This window comes from Oncorhynchus clarkii, chromosome 29 (genome assembly GCF_045791955.1).
Source record: "Oncorhynchus clarkii lewisi isolate Uvic-CL-2024 chromosome 29, UVic_Ocla_1.0, whole genome shotgun sequence".
NCBI lineage: Eukaryota > Metazoa > Chordata > Actinopteri > Salmoniformes > Salmonidae > Oncorhynchus > Oncorhynchus clarkii.
In genome coordinates this window covers 6,671,985-6,686,456 of record NC_092175.1, presented here as the reverse complement: position 1 = coordinate 6,686,456, position 14,472 = coordinate 6,671,985, and the positions used below count along the sequence as shown (strand labels likewise).

At 42.3% G+C, this 14,472-nt stretch overlaps 1 protein-coding gene and 1 pseudogene across 3 annotated transcripts in view; one reads left to right on the top strand and one right to left on the bottom strand.

Annotated features, from left to right (window-relative positions):
* Positions 1 to 942: 942 nt before the first annotated feature.
* On the bottom strand, positions 943 to 8,988 carry LOC139387796 (nuclear factor 7, ovary-like; annotated as a pseudogene).
* A 636-nt stretch (positions 8,989 to 9,624) lies between these two features.
* Positions 9,625 to 14,472, top strand: part of LOC139387863 (AP-3 complex subunit beta-1-like) — a 61,585-nt gene continuing 56,737 nt past the window's right edge. Inside the window, exon 1 of one of the 3 annotated variants that reach the window (XM_071134163.1) lies at positions 9,625 to 9,942. In XM_071134163.1, the coding sequence (XP_070990264.1) occupies positions 9,803 to 9,942 (140 nt within the window). In that variant the 5' untranslated portion in view covers positions 9,625 to 9,802. Of the gene's footprint in view, positions 9,943 to 13,392; positions 13,536 to 14,472 lie in introns of those variants that run through there. The other 2 variants (XR_011629228.1, XM_071134164.1) reach the window with 2 other exon arrangements.

Here is a 14,472-nt window from a genome sequence, read left to right as displayed (position 1 = left end):
TCAATGAGTATCCAAATGTTACAGCACAGAAGATACCGACCCTACCAGTACGCTTGTTTACTGAGCTGCACTGGGTCGTAGCGCAATCCTGGTTACATTAAGACACTGTGGAGCCGGCACCAGATAAATTCAGAAAAAAATATCCCTTTATCCACACTGCTCCATCCAGAAGATTGAAATACTGCTAGCTAGCAGTAGCCACAGCAGCCATTATGAAATAGCACGTCGCAATGAACAATGTTCCAAAATGGTTGAGGTGGCTACTGTTAGCTAGCATGAGGACGAAAAGGGCAGCAGTATTTCAAGCTTCTCGATGTATCAGTGTGGATACAGGTAACATTGAGTACAGAGGCATATCCCATTCCTGCACTGAAGTACGTTTTCCGACCCATATCTCACACCAGGCTTCACAGTGTCTTAATGTAACCATGACTGCATTCTGACCACAGTGCAGCTCACTAAAAAAGTATAACGGTAGGGTCAGTATCTTCTGTTCTCCTTTTGCTGATATTGGTGAACATGGCTGGCTGAATGTGCTTTTATTTCACAGTCAAATTAAGTCAGCAGTTTGCAGTCATGCCTAATCAAATACTGGTCCATTGCTGCCATCTACAGTAACAGACATTCTTCAGGAAACAAACAGTTTCATTGATGAAACAGTATTATGCTGAGCTCAGATCCAGATGGCAGCGTTTAGAGATTTATCAGAATAATAATAATAAAGAGTGACTTGTGTCCGATTAAAAAATTGAATTGTTTTAATCATGTCTTAATGGACTCATTAACCTTTACATAAAACATTCTCTTCTCTCAAGACAAAGAAAATGGCACAATGAATGAAAATATATCTTGGTGACATATCAACATGAAACATCAACTAAAATCCTAATGAACAGAGCATTTTTCTTACAACAAATGCCACTGGTATCAGCTGGTTATGACTGCAGTTCCACTGAAAAACATCAAAAGACACCAGTTTTCGTGATCTGAAAATGACAAAGAAGCATTCTTCTTCAATTCATCTTCATTGTCAGAGTCCGGATCGGCTTTACACTTGACAGGTGATATCACTAAAGTGACCTCTCCAGGTAAGATCGTCAGAGGGTATCAGCTGTTATTACCAAGATGTGGAAAGACTCTCTCAGTAAAAGTGTGTGTGAACGTGTGTATATGTGTGGCATTATCAGGGTTAGAGAATGAGAGTGTTCCTTTGTCCTAGTCCAGGTGCACTCTAATTGTCCTGGTATAGTCTACAGTGAGGAAAATTTGATCATTTGGTGGGGGAAAAGCTTTGCATGTACCATACAAGTGTGTTAAACCCCAGAACTGGTCTCTAGTCTTTATTTCTCCCTTCCTCGGGGCAGACTCTAATAGAACACCCACCATCCACTCTTCATTTTCCCCAACCACAACATCCTAAGTGTGTAAGCCTGAGTCAAAGCCCTCAGAGCCCAGGACTGAGGGCCATTTATCAAACCTCTCTGGGTTGTCAGGAAGCTGCATGCTGCGCTCCAAGTGTGTGCCAATGGTAAGCTCATCAGACAGGACAATTTGTGAGTGTTGGGGTCCAGAATCACAGGATCTGAGTGGAAAGATCAGAGATACTTTAGACTTAAATCAGTGGTTGATTTTTTGTTGTTGTTGGTGTTCTCGTTGTTTGCACCCTCTTCGGTCTTCTTGTTGACCCGACAATGAACAGGTCAAATTCCAAGTAGTTCCCTACTCTCAGTGATGGAGTTAGCTTGTACATTACATAGTAACATTTGTATGCCCTAAGCCTTAGGCAAAGGCACAGAAACCTGTTGGTTAATGTGTACACCTGGGTACCAAGGCACATACCAGTGATAGTATTTTTCAGAAGAAATAAACTTCAGCGGTAAAAGTATTTACGAGTGATATGGAGAAAAAAAAATCAGCTGCATTTTTCCGAGTCGCTATCAAGATCATATCGGTTTGTAGAAAATTAGGGCTGTCGAGTTAATGGCATTAGTTAGTCGCAATTTTAGAATTTGCACAAATTTGGCCCTCATTTTTTATTTTATTTTCCATTTAAAAAAAAGCAGTGCATTGAGTTACAGGCATACTATGTTTTGACTGTAAGGGACGGAACTCAATTATCTACATCTAAATGTTAATGGAATTTTTACCATGAACGACACAAATGTCACTGTAACATACAACTATTAATCCTCCCAATGTTTAAGTAGGCCTACTTTCTCTTATCAGTGCTCTTGAAGTAGTGTGACTATAGGAACAAAAAGAAATTGCTTTATGGATACAAAAGAACGAGGATCTTTTAAACTTGTCCAACAATGTTATGAAAACTCTGTAGCCATCTGTACTGTTCAGATCATTCTAGTCTTCCACTCTCCCTCCCTCCCACACCCGCTCTCTCACTTACTCTTTCACACACACACACACACCCCTCTTGCAAATGCAGCCTAATGTACCTTTGAAGCATCTCTTTGAGTAGCCCAACCTGGTCACCGAGCATTTCATATTATTCTGTACGTAAATCCAAGACACTCCATTTAGTATGATACGTTACATTTCGTATGGTCTGTATTCACTAGTGGTTGTCCATCACCCTTTTAGTATATATAATATGTTACAAATTACAATTCGCATTAGATATATACTTTTCGAATTATATTACAAATATTATGCATTTTCAAAATGTACAATATGTTACGAATTCTAGCTGGGTGGCTAACATTAGCTTGGCTAGGAGTTAGGGTTAAGTTAAGGAGTTAGGTTAAAGGGTTAGGGGAAGGGTTAGCTAACACGCTCAGTGGTAAGTAGTTAAAGTTGCTAATCAGCTAAAATGCTAAAGTTGTCGGTGATGAGATTCGAACTCACAACCTTTGGGTTGCTAGACATTCGCGTTATACATCCACCCCGACAAACCACCCTCCTTTTTGTTGTTGTTGAGTAGCCTATTCCTTTTCAGTTCTTCCTGTGCCATCCAAATTTGTGCATAGCCTAGTCAGTGGTCAAGTTATCAGGTTGCTAGCTAGCTAGGTAACATGACTAGCTGGATAAACAATGTTTATTATCAAACCCCAAAATACCGGCTTGCGACTAGTTTAAAACGGCCCGTGACATGCTCATGAATTCACCACAGAAAGAAGAAAAAAACATCTCGATAATATTGGGCATAACTTTGACATGAGTTTGGCAAGAGGCACATAGTCCTCAGTAACGTAAAGGGGTTGTCACTAGTTACCATAGCCACAAAGTTATAAACACCACCCATTTCAAATGTTTGTTTTCATGAAAGCAAATGTTTATCATACATTTTTACGATATATAGGCTATATCGTAAAAGTGAATGAAAAGAAAATTGTGCTTTTGGTCGTAGTTTAAGGTTAGGCATAAGGTTAGCGGTGTGTTTAATGTTAGGTTTAGCCAATTTTGACTTTGGCTGTGGTAACAATAGACACAATAATGTAAAGGCGCAAGCATTGAATGTAGGCAAAGACTATGGATATATTGACAAGATAAATGTCTCTCCACCCTAACAATGGGAATCGTAGTCCACAAAGCAGAACAGCGGGATGTCTAGCTCCCGGCTATCCTTTCTTTGGATTGGTGGATACATCCCATTATTGTAATCCTTTTTTGAATATTTGATCAGAGGTTGTTGACGTCAACCGCCTGTATTCAATGGCGATAAACGCTATGCTACTAGCCTCATACCACGAATATGCATAGCCACCTCCAATATAAAGTGTTTTATCTCAAAGTTGCCGTGATGTCATGTGTCATATACAGTGCATTCGGAAAGTATTCAGACAACAAAAATGGTCACTCGGACAGAGCTCCAGAGTTCCTCTGTGGATAGGTGAATCTTCCAGAAGGACAACCATCTCTGAAGCATTCTACCAATCAGGCCTTTATGGTAGAGTGGCCAGATGGAAGCCACTCCTCAAATGAAATCACATTTTAATTGTCACATACACATGCTTAGCAGATGTTAAAACGGGTGTAGCGAAATGCTTGTGTTTCTAGCTCCAAAAACAGTGCAGTAATATCTAACAATTCACAACAATACACAACCTAAAAGTAAAAGAATGGAATTAAGGAATACATCAAAATTAGGATGAGCAATGTCGGAGTGGGATAGTGTTCCATTATTAAAGTGGCCAGTGATTTCAAGTCTATGTATATGGGGCAGCAGCCTCTAAGGTGCAGGGTTACATAACCAGGTGGAAGCCGCCTAGTGATGGCTATTTAACAGATGGCCTTGAGATAGAATCTGTTTTTCAGTCTCTCGGTCCCAGCTTTGATGCACCTGTACTGACCTCGCCTTCTGGATGATAGTGGGGTGAACAGGCAGGGACTCGAGTGATTGTTGTCCTTGATGATCTTATTGGCCTTCCTGTGACATCGGGTGCTGTAGGTGTCCTGGAGGGCAGGTAGTTTGTCCCCGGTGATGCGTTGGGCAGACCTCACCAACCTCTGGAGAGCCCTGCGGTTGCGGGTAGTGAAGTTGCCGTACCAGGCGGTGATACAGCCCGACAGGATGCTCTCAATTGTGCATCTGTAAAGGTTTGTGAGGGTTTTAGGGGCCAAACCATATTTATTCAGTCACATGATAGCCCGCTTGGAGTTTTCCAAAAGGCACCTAAAGGACTCACAGACCATGAGAAACAAGATTCTCTGGTCTGATGAAACCAAGATTGAACTCTTTGGCCTGAGTGCCAAGCGTCACATCTGGAGGAAACCTGGCATCATCCCTATGGTGTATGATGGTGGTGGAAGCATCATGCTGTGGGGATGTTTTTCAGAGGAAGGGACTGGGAGACTAGTCAGGATCGAGGGATAGATAAACGGAGCAAAGCACAGAGAGATCCTTGATGAAAACTTGCTCCAGAGTGCTCAGGACCTCAGACTGGATCGAAGAACACAAAGAAGACAACGCAGGACTGGCATCAGGACAAGTCTCTGAATGTCCTTGAGTGACCCAGCCAGAGCTCGGACTTGAACCCGATCTAACATCTATGGAGAGACCTAAAAATGGCTGTGCAGTGATGCTCCCCATCCAACATGACAGAGCTTGAGATGATCTGCAGAGAGGAATGGGAGCAACTCCCCAAATACAGGTGTGCCAAGCTTGTAGCATCATACCCAAGAAGACTCAAGGCTTTAATCGCTGCCAAATGTGCTTCAACAAAGTACTGAGTAAAGGGTCTGAACACTTATTTAAATGTTATCAGTTTTTACTTTGACCGTTTTTGCTTTGAAATTATGGGGTATTGTGTGTAGATTGATGAGGGGAAAAAAACAATTTCATCAATTTTAGTATAAGGCTGTAACGTAACAAATTGTGGAAAAAGTAAAGTGGTCTGAATATTTTCTGAATGCACTGTATATATATATACCAGTCAAAAGATTGGACACACCTACTAGTTCCAGGGATTTTCTTTATTTTGACTATTTTCTACATTGTAGAATAATAGTGAAGACATTAAAACTATGAAATAACACATATGGAATCATGTCGTAAGCAAAAAAAGTGTTAAATAAATAAAAATATATTTTATATATGAGATTCTTCAAAGTAGCCACCTATTGCCTGGATGACAGCTTTGCACACTCTTGGCATTCTCTCAACCAGCTTCATGAGGTAGGCACCTGGAATGCATTTCAATTAACAGTTCTGCCTTGTTAAGATTTAATTTGTGGAATTTCTTTCCTTTTAATGCGTTTGAGCCAATTAGTTGTGTTATGACAAGGTAGGGGTGGTATACAGAAGACTGCCCTATTTGGTAAAAGACCAAGTCCATATTATGGCAAAAACAGATCAAATAAACAAAGAGAAATGTCAGTCGATCATTACTTTAAGATATGAAGGTCAGTTAATGCGGAAAATGTCAAGAACTTTGAAAGTTTCTTCAAGTGCAGTCGCAAAAACCATCAAGCGCTATGATGAAACTGGCTCTCACAAGGACTGCCACAGGAAAGGAAGACCCAGAGTTACCTCTGCTGCAGAGGATAAGTTCATTAGAGTTAACTGCACCTCAGATTGCAGCCCAAATAAATGCTTCACATAGTTCAAGTAACAGACACACCTTCAAGGGAGAATCAGGCCTTCATGGTCAAATTGCTGCAAAGAAAACACTACCAAAGGACCAATAATAAGAAGAGACTTGCTTGGGCCAAGAAACACGAGCAATGGACATTAGAGCGGTGGAAATGTCCTTTGGTCTGATGAGTCCAAATTTTAGATTTTTGGTCCAACTGCCGTGTCTTTGTGAGACGCAGAGTAGGTGAACGGATGATCTCACATATCGCATGTGTGGTTTTCACTGTGAAGCATGGAGGATGAGGTGTGATGGTGCATTTCTGGTGGCGCTTTATTTAGAATTCAAGGCGCACTTAACCAGCACGACAACCACAGTATTCTGCAGCAATACGCCATCCCATCTGGTTTTCGCATAGTGGGACTATCATTTGTTTTTCAACAGGACAATATGACCCAAAACACACCTCCAGGCTGTGTAATGGCTATTTGACCAAGAAGGAGAGTGATGGAGTGCTACATCAGATGACCTGGCCTCCACAATCACCCGACCTCATCCCAATTAAGATGGTTTGGGTTGAGTTGGACCGCAGAGTGAAGGAAAAGCAGCCAACAAGTGCTCAGCATATGTGGGAACTCCTTCAAGACTGTTGGAAAAGCATTCCTCATGAAGCTGGTTGAGAGAATGTCAAAGTTGTAATCAAGGCAGAGGGTAGCTACATTTTTATTTGTTTAACACTTTTTTGGTTACTACATGATTCCTATGTGTTATTCTTGGTTTTGATGTCTTCACTATTATTCTACAATGTAGAAAATAGTAAAAATAAAGAAAAACCCTAGAATGAGTAGGTGTGTCCAAACTTTTGACTGGTACTGCACATACACACATCAGTATTCCATCAAATAAACCTCATGAGGCAAATAAGCCATTCAGGTTTTTGTTGACCAAATTTGACACTCATTGATCTCCATACAAAAACTCCTTACCTGGTGGGCGAAAAAAACAAGAGAAAAAACGCCACCTGTTGGAGGGAAACAGATTTTCCACCGAAAATCTGGTATGAGGATAGTAGCAAAGCACCTCTCCATTGAATACAGGCGGTTGACCTCAACAACCCTCATCGAGTATTCAAAAAAGGATTACAATAATGAGATGTATCCACCAATCCAAAGAAAGGATAGGCAGGGGCTAGACAGCCCGCCGTGACACTTTTTGGACAACGACTCCCATCGTTAGGGCGGAGAGACATGTATCTTGTCAGTACATCCATAATATTTGGCCTCTCTTCCTCTCTGCTGTAGCTGTGCTCCATGTCATATTCTGCTCCTAAAAGGGTCCGTGCGGAAACACGCGCGCTTAAAATGTTCTGTGCAGTGAAGAAATGGAGACGCGATTAATGGCATCAAAAGAAATTTGGTGGCAAAAAAACATGTCACTCTTTAACAGGTTATTAACGTTAACAGCCCTACATAACATTTTCACTTTTCTGTTCACTTCCAAAGCTCTGTGAAGTCCAGACAACTGCTTGCGGATTGCCCATTGGGCCAGGTCAGGTTAACAGGAATAATAAACCTATCACGATATGCCTTGCTCATATCAATATCATATCTAATTATCAATATTGGTGTCCACCACCAGTATTTACTAAGATTTAAAAAATGGATACAAACTGTAAGTGACAATCCCATTCCTCTGCATCTTCTCCCAAGCTTTGAACTGCAGATTGCCCAGATGTTTAGCCACGTCAATCAGTGCTCCTGAGACCAGCTGTGTATCTGGATCAGGCAGTGTGCACTGGGCTCTGGAAGAATATTCAGGAGTCAGTGGCGGTTCAGAACACAGAGAAGAGAGAGACCGGATGCAGCTCACTTACCTTTCCATTATAGTCTTGTAGTTCTGCAGAAGAACAGACTACCAGATTTAATTATGTTATTTATCTATCACTATTTATCAGTATAAATGCACCAAGAAATCATGTTAACTTAGAGCAGTCCTGACCTGAAGGAATGAGGTGTCTTAATCTCATAGCTCATCCTCTATAAGCTTAAATTGTGTTTACAAGTGATGACATCTCTTGTCTCAACTGGTCAATCCTATTAACCATTGCTGAAGTCTTCACAAACTGTTCCTGCCTCAGTGTGTCAAACCTGGCCTTCTCTTAATCTCTAAGAAACTGCGGAAACTCCTTGAATTCATGCTTGATCTCGATCTCTGCGTCTTGGAATTGTCTCTGGAGACAGTGGGAGAACTGTTATTACATTACTGGAATTCTCACATTTCATCCAGAAAACCAATTACCTGGTCTGGTTGACGGACTCTGGTCTGATTTTAGCTAGCCATCGGTACAGTAGTGAATGAATCAGTCCTACTACAGAGTCTAGCTGTGAAAAATTATAATTTAGCCATCTCTATCAAACATTTGGCAACCAAATGCAAACATAATTAAATATTGATCTAATACATTATTGCTGCTTTCTCTGATATTAAACTCAACGTCGTCCTACTGAATGTGAGGCATTGTGGAAGTACAGATTTCTGTAGCTTCTTTGAAATACTTTAGCATCTCCTGCAAGGGTTTTAGTGCTCTCTGGTGTTCACCCTGAAACGAAAGAACACCTTATCTTACAGTAGAATAATCTGTATACAGTATTTAAACACCTCACATAGAAAATGTATTATGTTCAATAAAAACGTGACTCTGTAAAACGCATGTCTTTACGTCGTACCTTCTCCTTGAGGCCCTGAACAGCTTCGTCTATGGGGCAGCGGCCATGACTCTTGTGTTTTCTAGAAGATTGACACACTAAACAGATGGGCTGCTTATCCTCCAGACAATAGTACTTGAATTTCTCACCATGCAGAGCACTTTAGACTCTCCTCAAGGTAGGCCTCACACAGGTTCTATAGAGCCAGGTTACAGGGAGGATTACCCATTGAAAATCTCTTTCTGCAAGCGGAGCATTCCCGAACCCCCTTCAACTCCCAGCATTGCTGCAGATAGACTTTACAAGTAGCTGTGGCTGCTCCATGGTAGGAGGACAGGATTCTTGAAGACGTCACAGCACACAGTACAGGTGAAATCTTCCTCTGGAAGAGATGATCTAGGACTTGAAGCCATTTTCTCAGCCCCTTCCAAGCTCCTAACGTTAGCTACATGTGGAAGAAGATGTGGGTATTTAGACAGACAGCTAACCATCTAGCTCTGAAGTTTACTTCAACTCCAGTTTCTTGCGCCAACTACATTACAAAAATACTGGGCGCTTTCGTTTAGCCCGCACGCACGTCACTGAGTACACCCCTAAACTCATTTGATTGGCTTGCGGCCAACGTTACCACGGCAACGGGGCTACCACAGCTGCAAAGTCAAAATAGGCTATCGTAAAAATGTATGAAAACTACAATTAGCCTTTTGGTTTCATTTACGGTTAGGGTTAGGCATAAGGATAGCAGTGGGGTTAAGTTTATGGTTAGGGTTAGGGTTAAGTTTAAAATACAATTGTAAGAGGTTAATTTAACAAATGGGCGGGGTGTAAGACTTTGTGACTGTGGTAACTATGGAGGACTGATTTCTCTTCCCCCTGTCATGTGACTTTGACACGAACGTACCCAACTCATACTTCCGGTACTGCGTGGATACGAGGAAAAAGTTGCACGTTAAGGACTAAGTTTTATTTTGCGCTTCTAATTGTCATCATCAAACTGTTAACGACTGAGATTTTGTTTCCGATAGTTTTACTTTATACAGTAAATAATTCTGTACATTTGTGAAACGTCAAATGTTGAGCATGTCGACGAACAACTTGTCGTACAACGACCAAGGAGGATCGGATTCAGCGGTGGAGGTTGGTCAGGAGACTACCCCGACCTCCTCCAATGCTGGAGCTGGATTTGGCCTGTTCAGCACCAACTTTAAAAAGTAGGTAAATTAGCTAGCAAGGAAACATTTTATTAACCTACTTGTGTGTAAACTGTGTTTGCAACTTAATTTGATATCTACGATGGATGCTAGTGGTAACTAGTTGGCTAGATAAACAGCTGCATCTCTATGGTAGCTTCACGGTTTAAAACGCGTTTGTTGACAGCAAGCAATGTTGCCCTGTGTTTGGAATACATGTTTACATGAACAAAAAAAGCAACAAGTTGACAAAGACACCACCAGACATTTTCTCTAACATACATATATTTTACATTCAACAATGTTTTTCCACCGCGTCCTTTTATGTTTGTAGAGTTGTGCGAGGTCAATGTATTCTAAAATGAACATCGACTCTGTTGTAGTTAGTCTGGCTACCCAAGTCAATTGATGTGGTTCTCCAAGGTCCTCGGTACAACGCCGGTTTAAAAAAAAATGCCCCATCTTCTTTCCCCTCATTGTCATAAACTCAAGTGATTAGATAAGTGCCAAACAGTAGCATATCATTGAAATATTGTTTAAAATCCTTGTAAACAACCCATTTTAAATACATTGGATAAAGTGAGATGAAAAGGACCCGATTACGTGTAAAATGTGCTCTATGCCATCAATCAACATCACGTGACGATACCACCAGAGGGCAGTTCCATCACTAGGTCGGCCAGCCTCATCCTGCAGTCATGCTGTGTCTTTTACTGTAAATCAGGGCCTGTATTCACGTAGGATCTCAGAGAAAGTGTGCTGACCTAGGATCAGGTCCATATAGCCTTAATCTTCTTCATTATGATCTTGAATACATGCCCAGTAGTTGACTTATTCAGCTGTAGGATTGGGTTTACTGTAAATCAATGTTTCCCAGACCGTGGCCTTGGAGTTGGGATCAGTTATAATTTCACTATCCGTAGGTTAGTCTTTCCCCAGGTGGCTCCAGACAAGGCCTCAAGTCACTGTCTTCTCTGAAGGCCATTTTCTCCCACAAAGTCACTTACTGTTAGTTTGTCTTTCTCTACACCTGGGCATATTTCCCTTGTAGTCCTATAAGTTCTAGCAGTTTTAACCCATAGAAAGGTCTCATTGAAAATGTTTGCGTTGTGCTCATGTCATCGTTATACGGTGGAATGTCTACTGGTATGTCTGTTCCATGGAGTCTAGTGCTGCTCTTCATAGCAGCGGGCAAAATAACACTTTCAACCATCTGTCACCGTCGAGCAGTGACTTGCGTCAGCCTAATATTTGAACGTGGTTTGGCCCTAAGTCAATCTCTTAAGTCCTCTCACATGATCAGATGGTTGGTCTGTTCAGCAGCGAGGCAGGGCCAGTAGGCCAGGTCTGGTAATGGAGACTAGATGACTCTTGGTTGGGCTGCTGGAGCCTGCCGGGCTTGAGGGGTGTGAATGATTCCACTGTCCACACACAAACGATGACACACAATGCCTCTGCTTTACTATGAGATCTAGTAGGGAGTCTGTCCTATCAGTATCACATCTTAACATAATCTAGGCTTTTGTCAGGCATTCATAAATTCACTCGCTCTATATTCACCATGAGCCTAATTCCCTTCATATTATAGTGTTCAAATGAAGAGGTTTTTTTGTTCTGTACTCCCCAAACTCAAGTCTGACTGATAGCGTTGTTTATGAAATCAACCCAGTAGTCCCATATGGCTCGTGTAAGGGTAGGTGGAGTTTTTATCATATTGGTTCAATCCTATTATTTCTTCAGGAATAGCTTGAGGAGGATCATGGGGTTGATTTCTGAGAATATGTTGCTCTGTGTAGTTCTCTATCTGCGCTGTGATTGCACCATGACACTAGATGGCAGACTTGAATGGTAAGTCAGAAAGCAGCGAAACCCTGACGGAGTTTTTATGTTTTTAAATGAAGCTATCGTCAATGTTACGTGCCCTTTGACGTATGTGCATTTTAATGGCCGTAACCTTAACCCTCTCTTGCACTTTATTGCTCCTAAAGATATCAATAGGTGGCCTTTTTATGTTAGTCAGCTTTCTCCAATGAAATGAAACCACAGTCTGTTTGCTGTTTGGATAATGTCATGTGACACAGTCGGGGTCTAAGTCACGTTCCTGTAGATTATCCAGTATTGGCTGGGCTCTTGTTACCTCACGGTCCACTCTACTGCTCTGGCCTTGACAGAAGCACAGCAACATGTGACTGGCTGGTTGTCCCCAAGTGATCAGCTGCTTCCTAAAGCGCCATATTATTTCACTGCGGTTCAGTTTCCCATGTTTTTTATAGGGCCTCCATGTGATGTCAGATTATGTGTTGGGCTATATCAACTGAGCCATGTCCGACAACGTTGTCATCCTGGTTATAAACACTAGAGGACATGGCAGACGGTAGTAGGCTAAATAGAGTCAGCTGATTGGAGCTGTTTACAGTGCTTTATCCTACTGGTCGTTATGTGAATGAATGACCAGGCTGGTTGGTTGTAGACTTGCTTGCCAGTCTTGAAAACCTGGAAAAAGAGACTAGGCTGGTTTTAAACATGAAAAGAGACATGTAGAGTTGTCGGGGTGTCGTTCTAACTCTGTGTGGTTCTTCTGTTGGCCCTTGAAGGGCACTGGGCAGGCGTGAAGCATTGTGCTGTGGACAGAGGTGGTGAAAGCTGCTCACTGTTTACCCCGAGGCCGATAAGGCCCTCCCGTTTCCCCTGGAGGAAGTGGCCACAGGCAGAGAGAACCAAACTACCACCCAGCTACACACAGACGCAGAGAACAAACAGTACGGTCAGAGGAGAGAAGGAGAAAGTAGCCCCTGTCCAAGAGCTACAGATCCATCAGGCAGGAAACCTCAACCCGTCTCTGGATTGCATTTACGAGTCAGTCTACTAGTAGCCATTTAAAAGAGGGCCACTTCATCTTGCCACTCCTGTTATCGTCTTAGAGCTAGGGATGTGGTGGGCTCTTAATTGCTTTAAAGCCTGATACTTGAGATTTAAGGAGAAGGTGCTGTCAGTCACAGCTTCAATTTACAGAGAGGGAGAGAGCATACCATAGAGGGCATGCGTAGTGTCTGTGTGTGTAGCAGAACCACTAATGCTAGATCATTAGCCGGCAGAATGGGTATCCTGTGACCACTACAGTTGGTCGCTGCCTGTGAAGGGCAAAAGCGGGTTGGAGGGAAGTAGCCACAGGGAACGTTACAACCAGCTGACAGTCAGGAAGTGTGTGTGTGGACTCGCGGGTATAACTGGATGGCCAGGGGGAGCTCTGTCTGTGCCAGGGCGAGGGCTGGAGTTTTAGCCAGCGTCGAGGGCATCCTGTGACGACTCTTATCAGCTGAGAGAAGAGCGAGGAAGACGGACAGAGAGAGGAGAGCAACAGACGGGCCTGTAGATGCTGTAGCATTTATGAACGGTCTGTGAAGGGCAAAGGCGGGTTGGAGGGAAGTAGCCACAGCGAACGTTACAGCCAGCTGACAGTCGGGGAAACGTGTGTGTGTGGACTTGCGGGGACTGTGAGGACAGCTCTGCTGTCTGCTGAGAATGTCCAGCTCACCTTAAAGACCAAACTTCGCCAGGAGGAGCAGCACCCTCACGCACGCCAATGGAGGCCCCGACGAGACACCCACCAAACGGTACTCTACAGAAGTATCTGATCACATGCTTTGTGTGTGTCTTTTCAAGTTTACAAACTTGCCTAGTTTCCTCATCTCTCTAGCTGATTATTGATTGTGACATTATCGTGAGTCACAGCGTGACTTTCTTTTCTCTGCGCCTGGCAACAACTCCCAATATGGTTAATTTGTGTTTTTCATTCGCTCTCTACCCGTTCTTCTCATGTTGTTCAATGTGAAACATCTGCCTGGTGTGTTGTTGAACCCAACACACTTTTTTTTTCTCTCTCAATTCAATTCAAGGGGCTTTATTGGCATGGGGAAACATATGTTAACATTGCCAAAGCAAGTGAACTAGATAATAAACAAAAGTGAAATAAACAATAAAATGTAACAGTAAACATTACACTCACAGAAGTTTCAAAACAATAAAGACAATCCAAATGTCATATATATATATATATATATATATACACACACACACACAGTGTTTTAACAATGTACAAATGGTTAAAGGACACAAGATAAAATAAATAAGCATAAATATGGGTTGTATTTACAATCGTGTTTCTTCTTCACTGGTTGCCCTTTTCTCGTGGCAACAGGTCACAAATCTTGCTGCTGTGATGGCACACTGGTATTTCACCCAGTAGATATGGGAGTTTATCAAAATTGGATTTGTTTTCGAATTCTTTGTGGATCTGTGTAATCTGAGGGAAATATGTCTCTCTAAATATGGTCATACATTGGGCAGGAGGTTAGGAAGTGCAACTCAGTTTCCACCTCATTTTGTGGGCAGTGAGCACACAGCCTGTCTTCTCTTAAGAGCCATGTCTGCCTACGGCGGCCTTTCTCAATAGCAAGGCTATGCTCACTGAGTCTGTACATAGTCAAAGCTTTCCTTAATTTTGGATCAGTCACAGTGGTCAGGTATTCTGCCGCTGTGTACTCTCTGTTT